Consider the following 22,069-nt stretch of genomic DNA (forward strand, 5'->3'; position numbering starts at 1 on the left):
CCCGAGTTCGATTCTCGCTCACCGCCAACATTGGTGACGAATATCTGAACCGCTCCTGGGCCTCCCCGAGGTCGACTCAGCCTCAAATGAGTACCTGGTGGGGTGTGCAAACATCGCCACTTGAGAGACAAAGGTGGCCGGGCTCGCCACACATTTCTTCATGTGCTGTGCTGGCCTTCATAGGTACTCGCCAACAGCACTTTTCACATCAGTCTGCTAACGCTATAGGGGGGATCTTTGTATAGTATCTGTTTCGTAGTGTCGTTCGGCCTGGTGCAGGATGCATAGGCTTTGTAATGCCGCTGTAATGCCACCCGCTGTGATGCCACCCTCTTTCCCTCCCTGTCCCATACTTAACCTTGATTGGCTTGTGGCTGAAGTGCACCCTGCGGCCTGGCATCAAGGCTTCACCTGGCTCTTCACCAAGGCCGGGGATCTCCAGGCACTGGGTCCCACTGGGACCCCCAAACCTTGGCTCCTCCTCCTCCTCCCCAGCACCATCAACCCCGGTTTCCTCGGTTGCATCTCTGGGGCAACCATCGTCTCTGCCTGCTTCTCCGCTGCCACGGTACCGGTGGTTGTGCTCGGTGGACACGGCCTGGCTGACAGGGCTTGCTTGGGCTGGGCCCGCTGGCGTCACGGTCGTACTTTGGGTCACGTCGCCTACGGTTAAGGTTGAGGTCGAAGTTATAATTGCGGTGGCAGAAATGGCAGAATTCATGGTCAAGGTCGTAATTGGGATTACGGTCACACTTTTGGTCATCACTGGGGTCGTGAGCAGAGGGACCGTCTTGGCTGGAGCTGCAGACGGGGTCAAGTTTGTGTTCAAGGCTGAGGTCGCAATTAAAGTCGTGGTCTTGGTCAGCGTCGGGGTCACGGTCACTGCTGGGGTCATTGCGGGGGTCACGGCCAGAGTCACAGCCTTGGCAGGGGTTGTGGTCACAGGCGGCTCTCCCGGCATTGCCCCCGTTGCCGTGTGTAACGGCGTTTCATGACGGAGGTCGCCGGCCGTCGTAGGGGTCGCGCCTCGAGCCTCTGCGTGCGGCTGAGGCAGCGCCGCCTCTCTGCCCTCACGCTCCCTCGAACCTCTCGCCTCCACACCGACCGGGACGCCCTCTTTGGTGCGGCGTTGGCCGTGGTCGGCAGATGCCCCGGGTGCTGCCCTGTCCTCCACGGTCGCTGCCCTCTCCTCCCCCCCCCGGTCGTGCCGGTGGTGCGAGGGCAACCGCTCCCCGTGCTCCGTGAACACGGGGGAGCCGACACAGTCGCTGGCACCCAAGTCGCATTCTGCGATGGAGCCCAGTTTGGAGACCGGAGAACCGTCGGGAGACGACATCGCCGTCGAAGAGGAGGAGTTTCCCAGAACCTGGCCCTCCTCTGCGCCAGCGGAGCGCGGGCGTCCTCGGCCGGCGGCGCCGGGCGGTCCCGTCGCAGCGTCATCGCGGTGCCCGGCGGCGGCTGCGGGATCTCGTGCGGGCTCGTCCGCTCGGCCGCCCTGGGCCTCGTCGGCATCGCCGTCGTCGTCGTCGCCGTCGGAAGAGCTGTCGTCCTGCATGAAGCCGGACAGGCGCTTGGAGATGGGGCCCGAGTTGAGGCGAGACCTGGCGGGGAGTCCGCGAGCGGCGATCGGAGTAGTTCGGGGGTCACCGGCGCCGCTTGCCGAAACGACGCCATTGGCGCGCGGGATCGATGTCGCTCGCCGCCGTGCTCCTCCATCGCTCGGCCCCCCGCGTTTCCGCGGGATCGCGCGCGGCGCGGGGTCGGCGGGGTAGCGGGCGGCGACCGCGCGTACCCCGGCGTCGTCCCTCCCGTGGGCCGCGTCGGGGCCGGCGCCCGAGGAGTCCGCGCCGGGAACGACGTCCTGGCCTGCCGTGGCGAGGGCCTGGCACCCGACCTTTATCGGCAACGTCGTCAGGGACAGCGGCGACGACGGCGACGACGCCGGTGGCGACGGCGAGGAGGCGGGGGTGCCGGCGCAAGAACGCGACGAGCCGCGACGCAGAAGCGGCGCCGGCGGCGCGGAAGTCGTCGCTCCCCTCCCTGCGCCGCACTCAAACTTCAGCCGCATCTCGGCGAACCTCTCAGAATGCACGGGCGTGACGGACGCTGGCTGGGCGCCGTCGCGTTCCTGCTGCTCCTGCTGCTCCTGTTGCTGCTGCTCCTGCTGCTGCTGCTCCTGCTGCTGCTGAATGGCGCCAAGGTTGTAAAGCCTCATGGGAGCTGGCGGGGTGAAGATCCTGCGGATTCTGTCGACAGTGATGGAGGGCGACAGCAGCGGAACGTCGGCAGCACCGGCGGACGGCACCGCGCCCGCACGCGACATCGCTGCCAGCGCTACCAGGGGCGGTACTCGGGGCTCAGCAGGGGTCACCAGCGTCGTGTGACAGCAACCTGCAACTCCTAGGCATGAGAGACACGTCATGCATGAGACCCTCGGAAAGTGCTGGGTGCGACGGTGCTGGATAATGGTGCTGGGTGTGATGGTGCTGGGTGTGATGGTGCTGGATAATGGTGCTGGGTGTGACGGCGCTGGGTGTGACGGTGCTGGATAATGGTGCTGGGTGTGACAGTGCTGGGTGCGATGGTGCTGGATAATGGTGCTGGGTGTGACGGCGCTGGGTGCGATGGTGCTGGATAATGGTGCTGGGTGTGACGGCGCTGGGTGTGACGGTGCTGGGTGCGATGGTTCACGAATGCAGTTGAAGTGAGGACTTTGTCCACAGGAAATAGCTTCCGTGTTTAAATGTCCCTTGACTCACGCGATCGTGGGTGTGTGCGCTCTGTACGTTCATGTTCATCCTCTGGTGGCAATCCACTGCTGCATGAGGGCCTCCCGAAACTGTAAAGGTTATTTGGCCATACTTCACCACGTTGGTCTTTATGAAGGCAGGGAGCATAGAAGTACAGTACAGCAATTATTTTTTTCCACACTGCCCACAGCATAGCTCCGTAGCTGCCTATAACACCTGATAATGCATTGAGGTCACCCGTCCAAGCACTATCCAGGCTCAAAGCTGCTTAGCTCCCAAGAACTAAATCAACGCGTTCTGCTTGATTGGGCCATTTTTAGTGTATGTAGAGTGTGTGTGTGTGTGTATGTAGAGTGTGTGTTTGTAGAGTGTGTGTATGTAGAGTGTGTGTGTATGTAGAGTGTGTGTATGTAGTGAGTGTGTATATGTAGAGTGTGTATATGTAGAGTGTGTATATGTAGAGTGTGTATATGTAGAGTGTGTGTGTAGTGTGTGTGTATGTAGAGTGTGTGTATGTAGAGTGTGTGTGTGTAGAGTGTGTGTGTGTAGAGTGTGTGTGTGTAGAGTGTGTGTGTGTAGAGTGTGTGTGTGTAGAGTGTGTGTGTGTAGAGTGTGTGTGTGTGTGTGTAGAGTGTGTGTGTGTGTAGAGTGTGTGTGTGTGTCGAGTGTGTGTGTGTGTCGAGTGTGTGTGTGTGTAGAGTGTGTGTGTGTGTAGAGTGTGTGTATGTCGAGTGTGTGTATGTCGAGTGTGTGTGTGTAGAGTGTGTGTGTGTAGAGTGTGTGTGTGTGTGTGTAGAGTGTGTGTGTGTGTAGAGTGTGTGTGTGTGTAGAGTGTGTGTATGTAGAGTGTGTGTGTAGAGTGTGTGTGTGTAGAGTGTGTGTGTAGAGTGTGTGTGTAGAGTGTGTGTGTGTATGTAGAGTGAGTGTGTGTATGTAGAGTGTGTGTGTGTGTAGAGTGTGTGTGTGTGTAGAGTGTGTGTGTGTAGAGTGTGTGTGTGTAGAGTGTGTGTGTGTGTAGAGTGTGTGTGTGTAGAGTGTGTGTATGTAGAGTGTGTGTGTGTGTGTGTAGAGTGTGTGTGTGTAGAGTGTGTGTGTGTAGAGTGTGTGTGTGTCGAGTGTGTGTGTGTGTAGAGTGTGTGTGTGTAGAGTGTGTGTGTGTGTAGAGTGTGTGTGTGTGTAGAGTGTGTGTGTGTAGAGTTTGTGTGTATGTAGAGTGTGTGTAGAGTGTGTGTGTGTAGAGTGTGTGTGTGTGTGTGTAGAGTGTGTGTGTGTGTAGAGTGTGTGTGTGTAGAGTGTGTGTGTATGTAGAGTGTGTGTGTGTGTAGTGTGTGTGTGTGTGTAGAGTGTGTGTGTATGTAGAGTGTGTGTATGTCGAGTGTGTGTGTGTGTAGAGTGTGTGTGTGTGTAGAGTGTGTGTGTGTGTAGAGTGTGTGTGTGTGTAGAGTGTGTGTGTGTGTAGAGTGTGTGTGTGTGTAGAGTGTGTGTGTGTGTAGAGTGTGTGTGTGTAGAGTGTGTGTGTGTAGAGTGTGTGTGTGTAGAGTGTGTGTGTGTCGAGTGTGTGTATGTAGAGTGTGTGTATGTAGAGTGTGTGTGTGTGTAGAGTGTGTGTGTGTGTGTGTGTAGAGTGTGTGTGTGTGTGTAGAGTGTGTGTGTGTGTAGAGTGTGTGTGTGTGTAGAGTGTGTGTGTGTGTAGAGTGTGTGTGTAGAGTGTGTGTGTGTAGAGTGTGTGTGTCATAGCGGTGGTGTAACGGTTAACGTGCTGTGCTACAAACCCGGCGACCGGAGTTCGATTCTCGCTCACGGTTGACACCAGTGACGATTACCTGAACCGATCCTGGGCCTCCCCTAGGTCAACTCGGCCTCAAATGTGTACCCGGTACGGTGTGTAAACATCGCGAAATGGGAGACAAAGGCGGACGTGCGTGGTGCTGGCCACCTAACAGTCTGCTCAAGGCTAAGGGGGGATTTTTCCGCGTGAGTATCTGTGTGTGCGTGACTAGCTGTGTGAGTGAGTGTCCTACGTATATAAGTACCCATGGGGGTGATTAGCTGTGTGAGCCAGTATCTGTGCGAGTGTCCGTGTTACTGAGTACCCATGATAATGAGTGAGTGCTCGTAAGCGAGCACACTGGCGGCGCGTCTCACCGCTGCCCGCCGGGGGTGTCGGTGCGGCGTCTCCGTCCCGCGTGGCGGCTCCCGGCCGCTGGTGCGCTCCGTGCGGGGAGAGGAGACACGACCGGATTTCTCCGGGCTCGCCACGGACACCACCGCTGCTCTCGTTCGTGAGTCTCACAGACAGGGCGGCGGGCGGGGGGTGGGGGGGATGTGGGCGGTGGGATGTGCGGTCAGGTAGGGAGGGGGGGTGGCATACCTGGGGTCAGGTGGGAGGGGCTCTACCTGGAGCCCCGACACGCATGCACATGCACGTGCAGAGACGTCCACATACACACGTGCACACCCCAATCTGCACACACACTCACACCCCAATCTACACACACACACACCCCAATCTACACACACACACACCCCAATCTACACACACACACACCCCAATCTACACACACACACACCCCAATCTACACACACACACACCCCAATCTACACACACACACACCCCAATCTACACACACACCCCAATCTACACACACACACCCCAATCTACACACACACCCCAATCTACACACACACCCCAATCTACACACACACACCCCAATCTACACACACACACACCCCAATCTACACACACACACACCCCAATCTACACACACACACACCCCAATCTACACACACACACACCCCAATCTACACACACACACACCCCAATCTACACACACACACACCCCAATCTACACACACACACCCCAATCTACACACACACCCCAATCTACACACACACACCCCAATCTACACACACACACACAGCAATCTACACACACACACCCGAATCTACACACACACACCCCAATTTACACACACACCCTAATCTACACACACACCCCAATCTACAAAGATCCCCATATAGCCTGGAACAGACTGTTGGGGCAAGTGCTGTTAGCGAGCACCTATGAAGGCCGGAACGGCACACGAGGGGGTGGGTGGCCAGCACCACGCCCGACCGCCTTTGGCTGAGTCGACCTAGGGGAGGCCCGGGACCGGTTCAGATAATCGTCACTGGTGTTGGCCGTGAGCGGGAATCGAACCTGTGTCGCCAGGTTCATAGCGCAGCACGCTAACCGCTACACTACCGCTCCCCAATCTACACACACACCCCAATCTACATACACACCCCCCCCAATCTACACACACACACACCCCAATCTACACACACACACCAATCTACACACACACCAATCTACACACACACACTCCAATCTACACACACACCCCAATCTACACACACACCCCAATCTACACACACACTCACCCCAATCTACACACACACACACACCCCAATCTACACACACACACCCATCTACACACACACACCCCAATCTACACACACACACCCCAATCTACACCCCCAATCTACACACCCCAATCTACACACACCAATCTACACACACACCAATCTACACACGCACACACCCCAATCTAGACACACACAAGCAGATACAAAGACCCCCCCGGATAGCCTTAATAGACTGTTGGGGTAAGTGCTGTTTGGGAGCAGCACCTATGAAGGCTGGAACGGCGCACGAGGGGGTGAGTGGCCAGCGCCACGCCCGCCCGCCTTTGTCTCCCCAGTGGGGATGTTTACACATCGCACCAGGTACTCATTTGAGGCTGAGTCGACCTAGGGGAGGCCCAGGACCAGTTCAGATAATCGTCACTGGTGTTGGCCATGAGCGGGAATCGAACCTGGGTCACCAGGTTCATAGCGCAGCGCATTAACGCTACACTGCCGCTCAAACACACAAGCGCACACACCAATCTACACACACACACCCATGCGCACGCACAAAGACACGCACACACGCATACCACGCACCGCGCCCTCCTCCTGCTCCTCACCACCACCGAGTTCCTCCCCGCGGGGATGTTCCGACGTTCCGCACAGGGGACTAGCGCCAGCGCCACCTCCCGTGCCGCTCCGGTTCCCGCAGGAGGACGAGGAGATGAGGAGGAGTATCCGCCACTCTCCCTGGCACACAACGACAGAGATCCCCGTACAGCCTGTACCTGCCGTTGGGGCAAGTTCCGTTATCGAGTACCGTAGTTCCTACGAGTGCCGTGCGCGCGTGCCCAGACACGCACGGCACCCGCGCAGACCGCAGGCATCTCGCACGCCGCTGCCAGCCGTGGTGACGGGGTGGTGCGAGCGAGTCGAGCGAACATTTGACCTCGGTGGGATCACTGTATAGTCTTTGAACACCTGTGCATGAATTGTACGACAGTAATATCAGAATCAGAATCTTTATTTATCCTGAGCTATTAAGTTATTTTTCACAGAGGTCCAATAATAAACGAACCCTGGGGGTCAAGGTTCGTTGTGAGCGGCTGTCTCTGTGAAGGTTCGAGAGACAAAACGGCAACCCCCCCCACCACCATCGCTGCAGCTCGGGCAGAGGCCAAGCAGGCCTCAGCGTGGCCGGTGCGCGGACGGACGGCCACTGCCACTGACGTGCGTGAAGCAGGTGCCGTAGGCCCCCCATGTTCACCAATTGCATTGAGCAGCGTGGTGAAGTATGGTCAAATGACCCCCACGACCTGCACGGTATGTGGAGTGACACAAGTGCCGCGCTGTGTGTGGGGCTGCTGTGCTGTGTGTGTCTGCTGTGTGTGTTGCGCTGTGTGTGGAGCTGCTGTGTGTGTGTGCTGTGTGTGTCTGCTGTGTGTGTGTGCTGTGTGTGTCTGCTGTGTGTGTGTGCTGTGTGTGGAGCTGCTGTGTGTGTCTGCTGTGTGTGTTGCGCTGTGTGTGGAGCTGCTGTGTGTGTGTGCTGTGTGTGTCTGCTGTGTGTGTGTGCTGTGTGTGTCTGCTGTGTGTGTGTGCTGTGTGTGTCTGCTGTGTGTGTCTGCTGTGTGTGGAGCTGCTGTGTGTGTCTGCTGTGTGTGTTGCGCTGTGTGTGGAGCTGCTGTGTGTGTGTGCTGTGTGTGTCTGCTGTGTGTGTGTGCTGTGTGTGGAGCTGCTGTGTGTGTGTGCTGTGTGTGTCTGCTGTGTGTGTGTGCTGTGTGTGGAGCTGCTGCGTGTGTGTTGTGCTGTGTGTGTCTGCTGTGTGTATTGTGCTGTGTGTGGGGCTGCTGTGCCATGTGTTGTGCTGTGTGTGGAGCTGCTGTGTGTGGAGCTGCTGTGTGTGGAGCTGCTGTGTGTGTGTTGTGCTGTGTGTGTTGTGCTGTGTGTGTGGCTGTGTGCTGTGTGTGGAGCTGCTGTGTGTGTGTTGTGCTGTGTGTGGCTGTGTGTGTTGTGCTGTGTGTGGAGCTGCTATGTGTGTGTTGTGCTGTGTGTGTCTGCTGTGTGTGTTGTGCTGTGTGTGGGGCTGCTGTGTGTGTGTTGTGCTGTGTGTGTGTTGTGCTGTGTGTGTTGTGCTGTGTGTGGAGCTGCTGTGTGTGTGTTGTGCTGTGTGTGTGTTGTGCTGTGTGTGTTGTGCTGTGTGTGTGGCTGTGTGTGTGTGCTGTGTGTGGAGCTGCTGTGTGTGTGTTGTGCTGTGTGTGGAGCTGCTGTGTGTGTGTTGTGCTGTGTGTGTGTGCTGTGTGTGGGGCTGCTGTGCCGTGTGTTGTGCTGTGTGTGTTGTGCCGTGTGTGCGTTGTGCCGTGTGTGCGTTGTGCCGTGTGTGCGTTGTGCTGTGTGTGTTGTGCCGTGTGTGTTGTGCCGTGTGCGTTGTGCCGTGTGCGTTGTGTCGTGTGCGTTGTGCCGTGTGTGTGCGTTGTGCCGTGTGTGTGCGTTGTGCCGTGTGTGTGCGTTGTGCCGTGTGTGTTGTGCTGTGCCGTGTGTGTGTGTTGTGCCGTGTGTGTGTGTGTTGTGCTGTGTGCGTTGTGCCGTGTGTGTGTGTCTGCGTTGTGCGCTCTGCCGCTCGCTGCGAGTGTTGCTGCGCGGCGGGTCGCGCCACGCTCCCAGAATAGCCTCCCGCGCGCGTGCGTCGGCTTCTATTTCTGACAGCAGCAGCTGCTGCCTTGACCCCCCCCCCAGCCTCGGGCCCCCCAACTCTGCCTCACGGCCTCCACTGCCGACTGGAGCTCCGGGCCTGCGGCCGCGAGTCTGCACCATGGCCGGGTTTCCCCTCCTAACCGCCGCGCTGGCCACAGGTGAGGAGTGCCGGTGACTCGTGCCAGTGACTCGTGCCACGTGCGGGCAGCACAGAGGTGGAGTCGCCGGGACGGCGCCGCTGGGATCTGTGTTGGGAATGCGGCGTCAGCCGCCCGTGATTAATTAATTTATTTCTCCACTCACGTTCAGGGCTCGGTCCACCAGACGCTGACTGCTTTGTCTCACCCACCACTGGTCACAACAACACACCCTCACTCACCCACTAACCCACTCACCCACTCACCCACCCACCCACTCACCCACCCACTCACTCACCACATAGCTCAACCACCATCACACTGCAGGTCAAAACAACACACCCTCACTCACCCACTCACCCACCCACTCACTCACCCACCCACTCACCCACCCACTCACCCACCACAGTCCTCAACCACCACCACACTGCAGGTCACAACAACACACCCTCACCCACCCACTCACCCACCCACTCACCCACCACAGTGCTCAACCACCACCACACTGCAGGTCACAACAACACACCCTCACCCACCCACTCACTCACCCACTCACTCACCCACCCACCCACCCACTCACCCACCACACTGCAGGTCACAACAACAAACCCACCCACTCACTCACCCAGCCACTCACTTACCCACCCACTCGACCACCCACTCACTCACCACACTGCAGGTCACTCCACTTCTTTTTCTGTTTCTTCCATCACATTGCTTCACTCTGGAATTCCCTCCTGCCATCATCGTCTCTTTCCCCCAAGCTATTACAATAAGAACCTTACTCAATTCAAAACACTTGTTACACTCTTATCTATTGCACCTTCAATAGTGCTATTGATTGGCTTGTTGGGCCTTTGCTCAGAAACCGCAATTCAAAGCAAGACAAAAGCCAGATTCTCGAGTGCAGTGATAGTTGGAGGTCCCAGCCTGGCCACCAATGACTGCACGATTTAAAATAATAATTTGATTGTCGCAGGACGAACAATACTCTCGGTGGCAGGGGCAGATGGGAAAGTGCTGCCCCTCCAGAGTATGAGCCAGATGTCAGTTGAGATTTTGGATGGGGTTCTGTGGTATCCGCTTCTGCGGACTATTCTTTCACACGAGGTGTGGCGCTGGTCACTGGGAGAGATGCAGAGGGATCGTTCGGCTCGTGATGCCGGTAGCGGCGCAGTCGCCATCAAATCTGGGGAAGTGCCGGGTTTTGGACTGTGACGTTTCATCAACGTCGCGGGGTTTCTCCAGGGCGAGTGCCTGGCGGCTAGACTATTCCGCACGAAAACATTCTGCTCACGTTGGATCAACTTCACGAGAGTTATCATGGCCACGCGTCACGGACGTGCGGACAGACGGGCGGCACAGCTGTTGCATTAACAATTCCAAACCTTAGCTGGAACGCGTTAACGAGGACTCGTGCGCCGGTTCTTGCCCTGCGGCAGTTCTGCTGGTGGCTTGCAGCCTGCCGAGCGGAGCCGCGGGCGACCAGAACGTCTACCTGTCACCGGACACCCTCTTCGTGCACTTCCTCAACCGCGAGTACTTCGCCGAGTTCTTCCAGGGACGCCGAGGTAAGAGTGCGTTTGTGTGTGTGTGCGTGCGCGCGTGCGCGCGTGCGTACGTGTGCGTGTATGCACGCGCCGATGAAGGCTGGCACGGCACACGAGGCGGTGGGTGGTCAAGACCATACCCGGCCGCTTTTGTCTCCCCAGTGGCCATGTTTACATATTGCACCAGGTACTCATTTGAGCCCGAATCGACCTCGGGGAGGCCCAGAACCGATTCAGATAATTGTCATTGTTGTTGGCCGTGAGCGGGAATTGTTACTCGGGTCGATGGCTTCGTAGACCAGTGCGCGCTAACCATTGCTTGCTCTACACCACTTGCCCCAAGAGTCTGTTAAGGCTATATGGGATCTTTGTATACACGCGTACACGATAGTGGAGCGGTTAGTGCGCTGAGCTACAATCCCGGCGATTCGAGTTTGATTCTCGCTTACGGGCAACACCAGTGACGATTTTCTGAACCGGTCCTGGGCCTCCCCGAGGTTGACTCAGCCTCAAATGAGTACCTGGTGCGGTGTGTAAACATCACCACTAGGGAGACCCTCTCGTGTCCTGTTTCGGCCTACATAGGTGCTCGCTAACAGCACTTACCCCAACAGTCTGTTAAAAGCTATACAGGGGATCTTTGTATTGATATGCGCAATAGAAATAGCCGATCCGTGAGTTGGCGCTGGATACACCGCACGCACGCCGACGCTGTGAATGCGTGCGCTTGTGCTGCCTGTCCAGATGACCCCATGACCTTTAACTTGAACTTGGAGGGTCACCCCGACCTGCCCGGCTGGCTGCGCTACCTGCAAAGGTCACCGTATGAGAACGGGCTCCTGTACGGCACAGCCAGCGCACGGCACGAAGGCAAGAGCGTGATCCAGGTACGGCTCTGCCCCGACACACAAAGACAAAGATACCCCATATGGCCATAACGGACTGTAGAGGCAAGTGCTGTTAGCGAGCACCTATGAATGCCGGCATGGCACACGCGGAGGTGGGTTGCCAACACCATGCCCGGCCGCCTTTGTCTCCTTCGTGAAAATGTTTACACACCGTACCAGATACTTAGTTGAGGCTGGGCCGACCTAGGGGAGGCACCAAACCGGTTTAGAAAATTATTGCTGGAGTTGGCCATGAGCGGGAATCGAACTCAGGTCTCCGGGTTCGTAGCGCAGCACGCTAACTGCTACATTACCGCTCCCAGCCACACTCAAAGCCACACACACACATTATAAATTGTGCGTGTCTGTGTAATCGGGTTGTGTGTGGTTGCAGGTGGTTGCCTGTAACCGCCGCACGTTCCAAGTGGTGAAGCAACGACTCATACTCCACATCCATGCAGTGCCAGACAACGGTACCACCTTCACCACCATCACCGCCAACATGATCATCATCTTCATCATAACTACCACCACCATCATCATCACCACTGTCATCACCGGCACCACAGTTATCATCACCACCATCACATCACCAGGTGCCGCTTGCGAAAGGCGCTTTCGCCAACAGCCCGTAAGAGGCTACGTGGAGGATCTTTGTCTCTGTGTGCACGGGTGCTGCAGAGGTGCCGTTCCGCTTCGAGCTGTTCCTGTCCAACGTGGATGTGGACGAGCTGCTGCGCCCGGACGTGAGGGCCAGCTTCGAGGAGCTGGCCCGCACCGCCTGGGGGGCCCAGCCACCCCCCCAAGCCTTCCGCCTCGTCAACGTCACGTCGGCGCTGGAGAGGGGGGGCCGCGTGCCCCTCCCCATCCGGGGCCTCAAGGAGGGGTGCGTGCCCATTGAGATTGTGTATGCGTAGAGTGGCGGGGAGCAGTGGCGTGGCGGTTAGCGCACCGCACTATGAACCCGGCCACCTGAATTAGATGCCAGCTCGCGGCCAAACTTAAACAAACTTAAACAATGTATTTCTAAACTTTTTGCTATTTTAGCAGCTAAGGCCCACTGAGCTACACAGCTCTTTTTCAGAAGCGACCTGGCCACAAATGAAAGCTCAGCAAAGTGGCTTATCACTTATGGAAATTTATAGCAGCCAAACACTCTAAACATCTGTGCTGAATAATTGAACAGGTCCGAGTGTGGAAACAAAGGCGGCCGGGCGTGGTGCTGGCCACCCACCCCCTCGTGTGCCGTACCGGCCTTCGTAGGTGCCGCTCGCTAACAGCGCTCGCTCCGGCGGGGCCTTTGTCCCCGCAGCGTGTACGTCCAGGTGGGCGCGGACGCCGCGTCCCCGCGCCTGCTCGACGCCGTGCGCCAGGCCGCCTCCTCGTGCGACCAGCGCCATGCGCCCGCGCCGCCCACTCACAGCATCTTCTACCCGCGCTTCCGCAGCGACTGGTGCCGGCTCCGACTGGTGAGGGGGCGCAGGGAGGCGCACGTCCAGCGGCCAGTACGGTCTGCCGGCCACCGTCTAACACCCAGCATCGTCTAGATCAGGGGTCCCCAAACCCCGGGCCGCGGACCGGTACTGGTCCGCGGCCTGTTAGGAACCGGGCCGCACGGCAGCAGGAGGTGAGCGGCGAGTCCGCGGATGGCCTGCCCCATTATTTTATTATTTACCACTTCCGTCCGCGCCTTTTGCCCGCACTGCGCACTGTCTCAGTCACGGTGTTGGTAAGCCCACAAGCTCTAACCCCCAATAGCCACAAGGAGTAAAAATCAAACGTCGCTGGAGAGCTTCTTTGAAAAGGGGGAAAGACCCAATGATGACCCCCCCCCCCTCCCCCGATCCATGAAAAAAAATGTCTTCCACGAAACCGGTCCCTGGTGCCATAAAGGTTGGGGCCCGCTGGTCTAGATGACTGACTGGTCGAGTGACTATTGAATAAGTAGTTGAGTGACGAGACTGAATGACTAGTTGTAGAGCTAGTTGAGTAAATAGATGAGTGACTAGTAGACCCGTGACTATTAGAGTGCCAAGAAGCGTGACTAGGTGAGTGACTAGTAGAGTAGTAATGCCTGGCAGCGTGACTAGGTGAGTGACTAGTTGAGTGAGTGCACGTGGTGCCCGCCGTGTCACCCCGCGCCCCGCGCACAGCTGAACGCGTCGGGGCCCCTGGAGGCCGGGGACGAGGCCCCGGGAGGCAGCGGGGTCCTCGACGCCTGGGGCCCGGCGTGGGCGCCGCCCCCGTCGGACCTGCCGCCGCGCGACTTCTCGGCCGCGTACGCCCTGGCCGTCGCGCTGCCGCTGGTTCTCGCGGTCCTTTTCATCGCCGTCCTCACCTACGTCATGTGCTGCCGCCGCGAGGGCCTGTGAGTGGCGCCCCCTCCCCCCGGGTCACGCGACGAGACTCGGGATCGATTTGGGAATCTCCCAGAGCGGTCGTCACCTTTTGCGGTCGGGGATCGGCCCGCAGAAATGGATACCGCAGAGCTGCGAGTGAGCCGGCAAAAGGCAACACTTTCCCACCAGCTCTGAGACCATCGACTTGTTACACTTGGGAACCTTCGTTGGTGTTTAGCTGCTGAACACTTGCCATGCCATCTGCAAAAATAGTAGAGAAACTTGAGGACCCGGCTTAAACACAGGCGACGGTAAACTTGGATTCACACCCGAGATTTCGGCTGTACTGGACTACCCAGCCACGTGTCGTTTTCCTCACTGCGCACCTGTGATATGGGCAGCACACACCCGATACTTACAGCACATACTGGATACCCACAGCACATACCAATGATAACCAGGATACTCATTTTGTTTTTCAGGGAGAAGAGAGACACAGCTACTCCTGAGTGAGTCTTAGAACCAGCGCCACCGCGCGTCACCCCTCACCATGTGTCACCTCTCACCACGTCGCCCCTCACCACGTCGCCCCTCACCTCACGTCACCCCTCACCTCACGTCGCCCCTCACCTCACGTCGCCCCTCACCTCACGTCACCCCTCACCTCACGTCGCCCCTCCCCTCACGTCACCCCTCACCTCACGTCGCCCCTCACCTCACGTCGCCCCTCCCCTCACGTCACCCCTCACCTCACGTCGCCCCTCCCCTCACGTCGCCCCTCACCTCACGTCACCCCTCCCCTCACGTCACCCCTCACCTCACGTCGCCCCTCACCTCACGTCGCCCCTCACCTCACGTCACCCCTCACCTCACGTCACCCCTCACCTCACGTCGCCCCTCCCCTCACGTCGCCCCTCCCCTCACGTCACCCCTCACCTCACGTCGCCCCTCACCACGTCGCCCCTCACCACGTCACCCCTCACCTCACGTCGCCCCTCACCTCACGTCGCCCCTCACCTCACGTCGCCCCTCACCACGTCACCCCTCACCTCACGTCGCCCCTCACCACGTCACCCCTCACCTCACGTCGCCCCTCCCCTCACGTCGCCCCTCACCACGTCGCCCCTCACCACGTCACCCCTCACCTCACGTCGCCCCTCACCTCACGTCACCCCTCACCTCACGTCGCCCCTCACCACGTCGCCCCTCACCACGTCACCCCTCACCTCACGTCGCCCCTCACCTCACGTCGCCCCTCACCTCACGTCGCCCCTCACCACGTCACCCCTCACCTCACGTCGCCCCTCACCACGTCACCCCTCACCTCACGTCGCCCCTCACCTCACGTCGCCCCTCACCTCACGTCGCCCCTCACCACGTCACCCCTCACCTCACGTCGCCCCTCACCACGTCACCCCTCACCTCACGTCGCCCCTCACCACGTCACCCCTCACCTCACGTCGCCCCTCACCTCACGTCGCCCCTCACCTCACGTCGCCCCTCACCACGTCACCCCTCACCTCACGTCGCCCCTCACCTCACGTCGCCCCTCACCTCACGTCGCCCCTCACCACGTCACCCCTCACCTCACGTCGCCCCTCACCTCACGTCGCCCCTCACCTCACGTCGCCCCTCACCACGTCACCCCTCACCTCACGTCGCCCCTCACCACGTCACCCCTCACCTCACGTCGCCCCTCACCTCACGTCGCCCCTCACCTCACGTCGCCCCTCACCACGTCACCCCTCACCTCACGTCGCCCCTCACCACGTCACCCCTCACCTCACGTCGCCCCTCACCACGTCACCCCTCACCTCACGTCGCCCCTCACCTCACGTCGCCCCTCACCTCACGTCGCCCCTCACCACGTCACCCCTCACCTCACGTCGCCCCTCACCACGTCACCCCTCACCTCACGTCGCCCCTCACCTCACGTCGCCCCTCACCTCACGTCGCCCCTCACCACGTCACCCCTCACCTCACGTCGCCCCTCACCACGTCACCCCTCACCTCACGTCGCCCCTCACCACGTCACCCCTCACCTCACGTCGCCCCTCCCCTCACGTCACCCCTCACCTCACGTCACCCCTCACCTCACGTCACCCCTCACCTCACGTCACCCCTCACCTCACGTCACCCCTCACCTCACGTCGCCCCTCCCCTCACGTCGCCCCTCACCTCACGTCGCCCCTTGCCGTGCCGAGGGCCCACCGAGGTTTGGCCGCATTGGGGGGAGTCGACCCAGTAGGTAAACTTGACAAGATGCAGCATCCACCTTGATGGTAGGCCTCTTCCGTGATCGATTCTGCTTAGATTTAAAATAAAATTTCACCGACACCTCGACTCGGCTAAAAGGATCAAAAAGAACGTAGCCTACTCGATGTTACAGACACCTCCCTTTAGCAAGAGGCCGACCCTCTCCCGTCCTCTGAACAAATGCATCAACAGAGCCGTGTGCGTAGCGTCGGCCGTTCGGCGTTTACGACGCCGATAACCCAGGCCGATGCCGACCGCCGCTCGGTGACCGAGAGCGGAGCTGGCGTCGGCCGGGTCATCGGTCGAGCTGGGCACGGGTTTGAGCGTCGATCCCTGTCCCCGCGCGTCCCCAGAATGCAGCTGGTGCACCACCGCTCGATCCGCGAGACGGTGCGAGAGCTGCGCGACCTGGCGCTGCGCCGCGACGTGCGACCGCTCTCTACGCTCCCCATGTTTAACCCCCGTGGGGGGGGGGCCCTCCCCAGCCGGGGACCGGACGGGGACACCGGCACCACGAGGCTCATCGGGGCCGAGCAGTGAGCAGGCACACGCACGGGCAAACACGCGCACGCACGGGCAAACACACGCACGCACAGACTTGGACACGCCACAAATACATAGATCCCCCGTATTGCCTTTAACAGACCGTTGGGCCAAGTGCTGTTTGTGAGCAACTATGAAAGCCGGTACGGCAAACGAGGGGTTGGGTGGCCAAAACAATGTCCGGCCGCATTCATCACCCTAGAGTTGATCTTTACATACCGCACCAGGTACTCATTTTAAGGCTGAGTCGACTTAGGGGAGGCCCAGGACTGTTTCAAATATTTGTGACTGTTATTGGCAAGATGCACTTGCACAGGCATACATGGACAGAAGTATGATGCACGTGGAACGCAATTAAACACGTGGGCGCACAATGAGCCACACGTAACCGCACAAAAACACACACACATGGTCACACTCAGTCGCACGCGGATCTGGGTAATGACGTGCGAGTGGTTTCTCCCACTCACTGCCAATGCCACCTCCACCTCGCTCGACCCAACCCTCCTTACCCCCCTTGCCCCCCGCAGGACCCCACCAAGTGAGCGACCTTCCCGACCGCCTCCCTACCAGGGCAGGCCCCATGCGCGTCAGGAGACCAGCTTCACGTGCGTGGCTCGTGCTGCTCCGCAGACACTGCAACGCGTCCACGTTATAAGCGCAAGACAACCGAGACTTTGCTCTGCGGGGGATCCGATTGTCGGCCCAATTGTCCGACCTCGGGTGCTATGCAGTTGAGGCTGGATAATGCTCGGATGAGCAACCCCCATGCATGGTGGGTTGTCATTGACTACTTCTGGGCCACGTCATGGGCAGCGGAGGACAGGGCGGCAAAATCCATTGCTGTGCTGCACTGTGCTCCCCGCCTTCACCAACCCACACTGACCAGCGTGGTGATGCGTGGGCAAATAACGCCCAAAACACTCACGCAGCAGTGGATTGACACAGGGACTGCACTTCTTTATATTCTTTATAGTTTATTGCCTTATTTTGTATACAGCACAATATATGTATCCTCAGCACATATCTCCAGCACCATGGCCACCTTTGTTTTGAGCATACATAACGGAGAGAACAGTGCAAATATCCTATTTTGTTTTAAGGCGGCATTTAGACGCCGTCAGGGCTTCATTCCCTACCGAGCATTTTCCGGCTCGCCGATAAGACCGGAGTAGGCACGTAACTGGTAGCTGTGGCGGTAGCGAGAGATATACTGGACGCGATGTAGTGAGCGCTGCTGTAATGACGCCCTCGCCACCGTATCAACGGCGAAGTCGGTGAGCAACGCGTGTTTGCATCGTGCTGGTACGCTGCAGCCAATGCAGCCAACGCAGCCCCCGCATCGGGAATCTGAATACCGTCGCAGTCGCGTTCGGGAAACATTCATCGCAGCTCCTCCCTCGTCCAACTCGCTCCGTTCCGCCCACAGGGACTCCCCGCGGAGCTGATGACGAGGGCTCGGCGAGGACGTCGCCCACGCACGCGGTAACGCGCCCGTCAGGCCCTCGAGTCGGCACCAGCGTCACGTCTGTGAGGGCTGTCTTCCAGCTCGTCACAGGACACTGGTTTCACGTTGATTTATGTTTGTGCACTCTTTCAGATGTCTTCTGTGAAGTGGTTGTTTTTGCTCTAATCTCATTTGCTTTAGCGTTGTTCAGTGGTCCAGGTGTCTTATGACCCCCAATTAATTGACCCCTAATTTTTTCCCTTTGCATATTCATTTGTTTACCCTTTGCATATTCATTTGTTTTTTATATAAACATAGTAAAAAATATATAGTTTTAGAGAAATAAATGGGGGGGTCATAAGACATGTGGACCACCCTGTACTTCGGGAGACATTCATGATTTTGGTTACCCAGGTCACTCTTGCAAATGGTGCAGCCTGGTGCTTGAGTTCTCACCCCGTTACACAAAATAAACTGAAGGCCCAATCCTCCAGCGTTCAAGGCCTATTTTAGGCTTCTGTGAAGGCCCATTGGACGAACTCACGGCCGCACGTGTCTGTGTTTCAGCATCGTTGGAGGCTCCTGTCGCCTTTGGCGTCTGCGGTGCGGAGGTGTCTTCCTGGGACGGCCCGGGTCTGGCTCGCATGCCAGCGGCTCCGTGCGGGCGCCGAGTGGTAAAACCCACGCCTACAGTTTTACCGAAAAGGCACGCGTGGTAGTTTTGTGCACGTGTGTTTTTTCTCCTGAGACAATAGCGGCCGCTGTGGCCGCGTGATTGTCCGAATAAATCTCGCGGTGTCTGCACTCGCAGCCTCCGATTGGTGACTGGGCGGCGCGGCGTCACTGCCTTAGCAGCAGGAATTGTTGCAGGGCGCGGGGCAGGGGCAGCATCTCCACTACCGGGCGCAGATCCCGGACGCCCAGGGCGCACCGCACGGCCGCGCGGCTCTGGTTGGCCAGCGACGGTGCGCGCGAACGCAGGCTCTGCACACGCACCCACAAACGAGGGCAGCTGCACACGACAGACGGCAGGGAACACATCACACAGTTGCTGAGCACAGCGGTTGGCTACGTATACCTACAACATGGTAAGCGTCCAGCAACAAACAGCACTGTCATAGTTGTAGCAGATAAGCGTGTCAAATGTTTCTTGACATTAGCAAGGTTATTATTGTAAAAGCTTGGGAAAAGAGACGATGATGATGGGAGGGAATTCCAAAGTGAAGCAGCGCAAGGAAAGAAGCAGAAAGAGAAGTGAGGTGATCTGCAGTGTGCGAGTGAGTGCGTGGGTGGTGTTGTGACCTCCATTGTGGTGGAGGAACCAATGAGTTCACGGAAACCGTAAAAACAATGATAGTAGCGATGAGAGTGATAAGAAAGCGAATGACTGCCGATGAGCGAGTGAATTGAGTGGTGGATCATCGGTCATCCTGAATTACTCTGAATTATATCAGATGCAGCGAGGTAGGAATTGGGTGCTCCACCCCAGATATGAGATCAATATTACAACTTCGGCCGAAGTTGTGCTTGTGAACTTTTGACGGCGATGGAGGTTGCATTCAAGACACCGCAACCCAATTCCAGCGCCCCGAGATTCGATATCAAAATCCGATAGCGACCACTGGAGGTTTCTTGGAGCCTCACCTGGAAATCCGGCCAAGGATCTGGCTGCCTTGGTCCTCCCTGGGCAGGTCCACCCAGCCACCAGCCGCCGCGAGCAGCAGCCGCAGACACCCCTCCTGATCGTTCCTCTCGTCTCCCTCGTCCTCCCCGCTGTCGTCGTCGTCGTCGTCATCGTCGTCACCGTCGTCACCGTCGTCACCGTCGTCGTCATCGTTCCGGTAGCGGTGCGCCATCAGGGCCAGCAGCTGCGCAACGGGCGTCTCGCCGAGGCGGTTCCGCGCACGTGGGTCGGCCCCACGCCGCAGCAGCGCGGCCGCGATCGCCCTCTGGCCGCGCTTGGCCGCCCAGTGCAGCGGCGTCTCGCCGTGCGCGTCGGCCGCCCGGCAGCACGCGCCCCCGCGCAGCAGCGCCCGCGCGCTCCCCGCCCGGCCACGGAACGCCGCCCAGTGCAGCGGCGTGTCGCCGTTTCCGTCGGGCGGCGAGGCCCCGGCGCCCGCCGCCAGCAGCAGTGCGACGCAGTCGGAGAAGGAGCGCTCCGCCGCGTAGTGCAGCGCTCGCCGCTTGTAGCCGTCCACCGCGTCCACCTGCGGTGCGGGAATGGAACGACGACGGCACTTGCACCGCACTCGGTGATGTGTGGGACGGTGGTGTAGGACGTTCCGCGCCTGGCACCGCTGTGTGTAGTGAGAGTGAGTGACAGTGTGTAGTGAAAGTGAGTGATAGTGTGAGGCAGTGTGTAGTGAGAGTGAGTGACGGTGTGAGGCAGTGTGTAGTGAGAGTGAGTGACAGTGTGAGGCAGTGTGTAGTGAGAGTGAGTGACAGTGTGAGGCAGTGTGTAGTGAGAGTGAGTGACGGTGTGAGGCAGTGCGTAGTGAGAGTGAGTGACAGTGTGAGGCAGTGTGTAGTGAGTGTGAGTAACAGTGTGAGACAGTGTGTAGTGAGAGTGAGTGACAGTGTGAGGCAGTGTGTAGTGATGGTGTGGGGTAGAGAGTGAGTGACAGTGTGGGGTAGTGTGTAGTGAGAGTGAGTGATGATGTGGTGTAGATAGTGTGTGACAGTGTGTAGTGAGTGTGTAGTGACAGTGTGAGGCAGTGTGTAGTGAGAGTGTGAGGTAGTGTGTGGTGTATATAGTGAGTGACAGTGTGTAGTGTGAGGTAGAGGCAGTGTGTAGTGACAGTGTGAGGCAGTGTGAGGTAGTGTGTAGTGTGAGGTAGAGGCAGCGTGTAGTGATAGTGTAGTGAGTGATGATGTGGTGTAGAGAGTGTGTGACAGTGTGTAGTGATGGTGTGGGGTAGTGAGTGATTGTGTGGTGTAGATAGTGTGTGGTGTAGTGTGTGGTGTAGATAGTGTGTGGTGTAGTGATAGTGATGTGTGGTGTAGAGAGTGTGTGACAGTGTGTTGTGGTATAGTGAGTGCGGGTCTCGCGGGGTCACCATCGCGCCGCTCTGGAGCAGGAGGCGGAGGCCCTCCGTGTTGCCCACCATGCAGGCGCAGTGCAGGGGCAGCTGCGTCCCGAGGCCCACATTCACGTCCGCGCCCTGAGGCACACGCGCGCGGGGTCACGCGCGGCGCGGGGTCACGCGCGGCGCGGGGTCACGCGCGGCGCGGGGTCACGCGCGGCGCGGGGTCACGCGCGGCGCGGGGTCACGCGCGGCGCGGGGTCACGCGCGGCGCGGGGTCACGCGCGGCGCGGGGTCACGCGCGGCGCGGGGTCACGCGCGGCGCGGGGTCACGCGCGGCGCGGGGTCACGCGCGGCGCGGGGTCACGCGCGGCGCGGGGTCACGCGCGGCGCGGGGTCACGCGCGGCGCGGGGTCACGCGCGGCGCGGGGTCACGCGCGGCGCGGGGTCACGCGCGGCGCGGGGTCACGCGCGGCGCGGGGTCACGCGCGGCGCGGGGTCACGCGCGGCGCGGAGCGAGACGTGCGGTGCGGAGAGTCTCGCCTGCTGCCGCAGCAGGCCCGCCACGCTGTCCGGCGGGAATGAGGGTCGCCCCGTGAGGGCGCGGAGGAGCCGCTCCTGCAGCGAGCGGCGGCCCGTGCCCTGCAGCTGAGCCACAACTCCAGGGCGCAGTGGCGGGGTCCCGGACATTCCGCGCGGACCCGGCAGGAGGGATCGGTATCAAGGGGACCAGTCTCTCTATCTCGTCCCCGTCAACCCCCTAGCAGAGACCTCTACCCTATTACAGACCAGTTGAGACCTTACTGGTCACCCCCATCACAAGGGAGACACAAATAGACACTTTGTTGTTGTGCCCGCATTGAGACGGCTGCGCGCCGTCTGGAGCTGAAGAACTCCGCACAAGAACACGGGGGTCGTGAGCCGCGTGGGTTGACAGCTAGAAAGGGGGCGCCGCGAAGGGGGCCTCTGTCCCGGCGGCCCCAGCCCCGAGTGAGCGCGGACCCCACTGGGGGCCTCGGAGCGGCATCCCCTCTGCCGGATCACGTGATGGCGGC

General features: G+C 59.1%; 3 protein-coding genes across 5 annotated transcripts; 1 reads left to right on the top strand and 2 right to left on the bottom strand.

Annotated features, from left to right (window-relative positions):
* Window positions 1-399: 399 nt before the first annotated feature.
* On the bottom strand, window positions 400-6,774 carry LOC144938115 (uncharacterized). The gene is made up of 4 exons (XM_078865812.1): window positions 6,762-6,774; window positions 4,896-5,020; window positions 752-2,400; window positions 400-630 (listed from the first exon to the last, which is right to left on the bottom strand). Exons 3-4 carry the CDS (start codon window positions 2,321-2,323, stop codon window positions 400-402), a joined length of 1,803 nt encoding a protein of 600 aa, XP_078721938.1. The 5' UTR covers window positions 2,324-2,400; window positions 4,896-5,020; window positions 6,762-6,774.
* A 487-nt stretch (window positions 6,775-7,261) lies between these two features.
* LOC144938284 (epsilon-sarcoglycan-like) lies at window positions 7,262-18,644 on the top strand. 2 transcript variants are annotated; one of them, XM_078866164.1, is made up of 13 exons: window positions 7,262-7,384; window positions 8,875-8,990; window positions 10,412-10,540; window positions 11,264-11,406; window positions 11,801-11,879; window positions 12,088-12,292; window positions 12,719-12,875; window positions 13,560-13,774; window positions 14,228-14,254; window positions 16,355-16,537; window positions 17,075-17,152; window positions 17,974-18,029; window positions 18,559-18,644. In XM_078866164.1, exons 2-12 carry the CDS (start codon window positions 8,951-8,953, stop codon window positions 17,990-17,992), a joined length of 1,275 nt encoding a protein of 424 aa, XP_078722290.1. In that variant the 5' UTR covers window positions 7,262-7,384; window positions 8,875-8,950; the 3' UTR covers window positions 17,993-18,029; window positions 18,559-18,644. The 2 variants fall into 2 exon arrangements, with proteins under 2 accessions (XP_078722290.1, XP_078722289.1); XM_078866163.1 differs by having other exon boundaries at window positions 7,262-7,371.
* LOC144938283 (uncharacterized) lies at window positions 17,533-22,062 on the bottom strand. Of its 2 annotated transcripts, XM_078866162.1 has the most exons (4): window positions 21,558-22,062; window positions 21,048-21,152; window positions 19,636-20,198; window positions 17,533-19,003 (listed from the first exon to the last, which is right to left on the bottom strand). In XM_078866162.1, exons 1-4 carry the CDS (start codon window positions 21,702-21,704, stop codon window positions 18,832-18,834), a joined length of 987 nt encoding a protein of 328 aa, XP_078722288.1. In that variant the 5' UTR covers window positions 21,705-22,062; the 3' UTR covers window positions 17,533-18,831. The 2 variants fall into 2 exon arrangements, with proteins under 2 accessions (XP_078722288.1, XP_078722287.1); XM_078866161.1 differs by having other exon boundaries at window positions 19,636-21,152.
* Window positions 22,063-22,069: the final 7 nt, after the last annotated feature.

This window comes from Lampetra fluviatilis, chromosome 21 (genome assembly GCF_964198595.1).
Source record: "Lampetra fluviatilis chromosome 21, kcLamFluv1.1, whole genome shotgun sequence".
NCBI classification, from domain to species: domain Eukaryota; kingdom Metazoa; phylum Chordata; class Hyperoartia; order Petromyzontiformes; family Petromyzontidae; genus Lampetra; species Lampetra fluviatilis.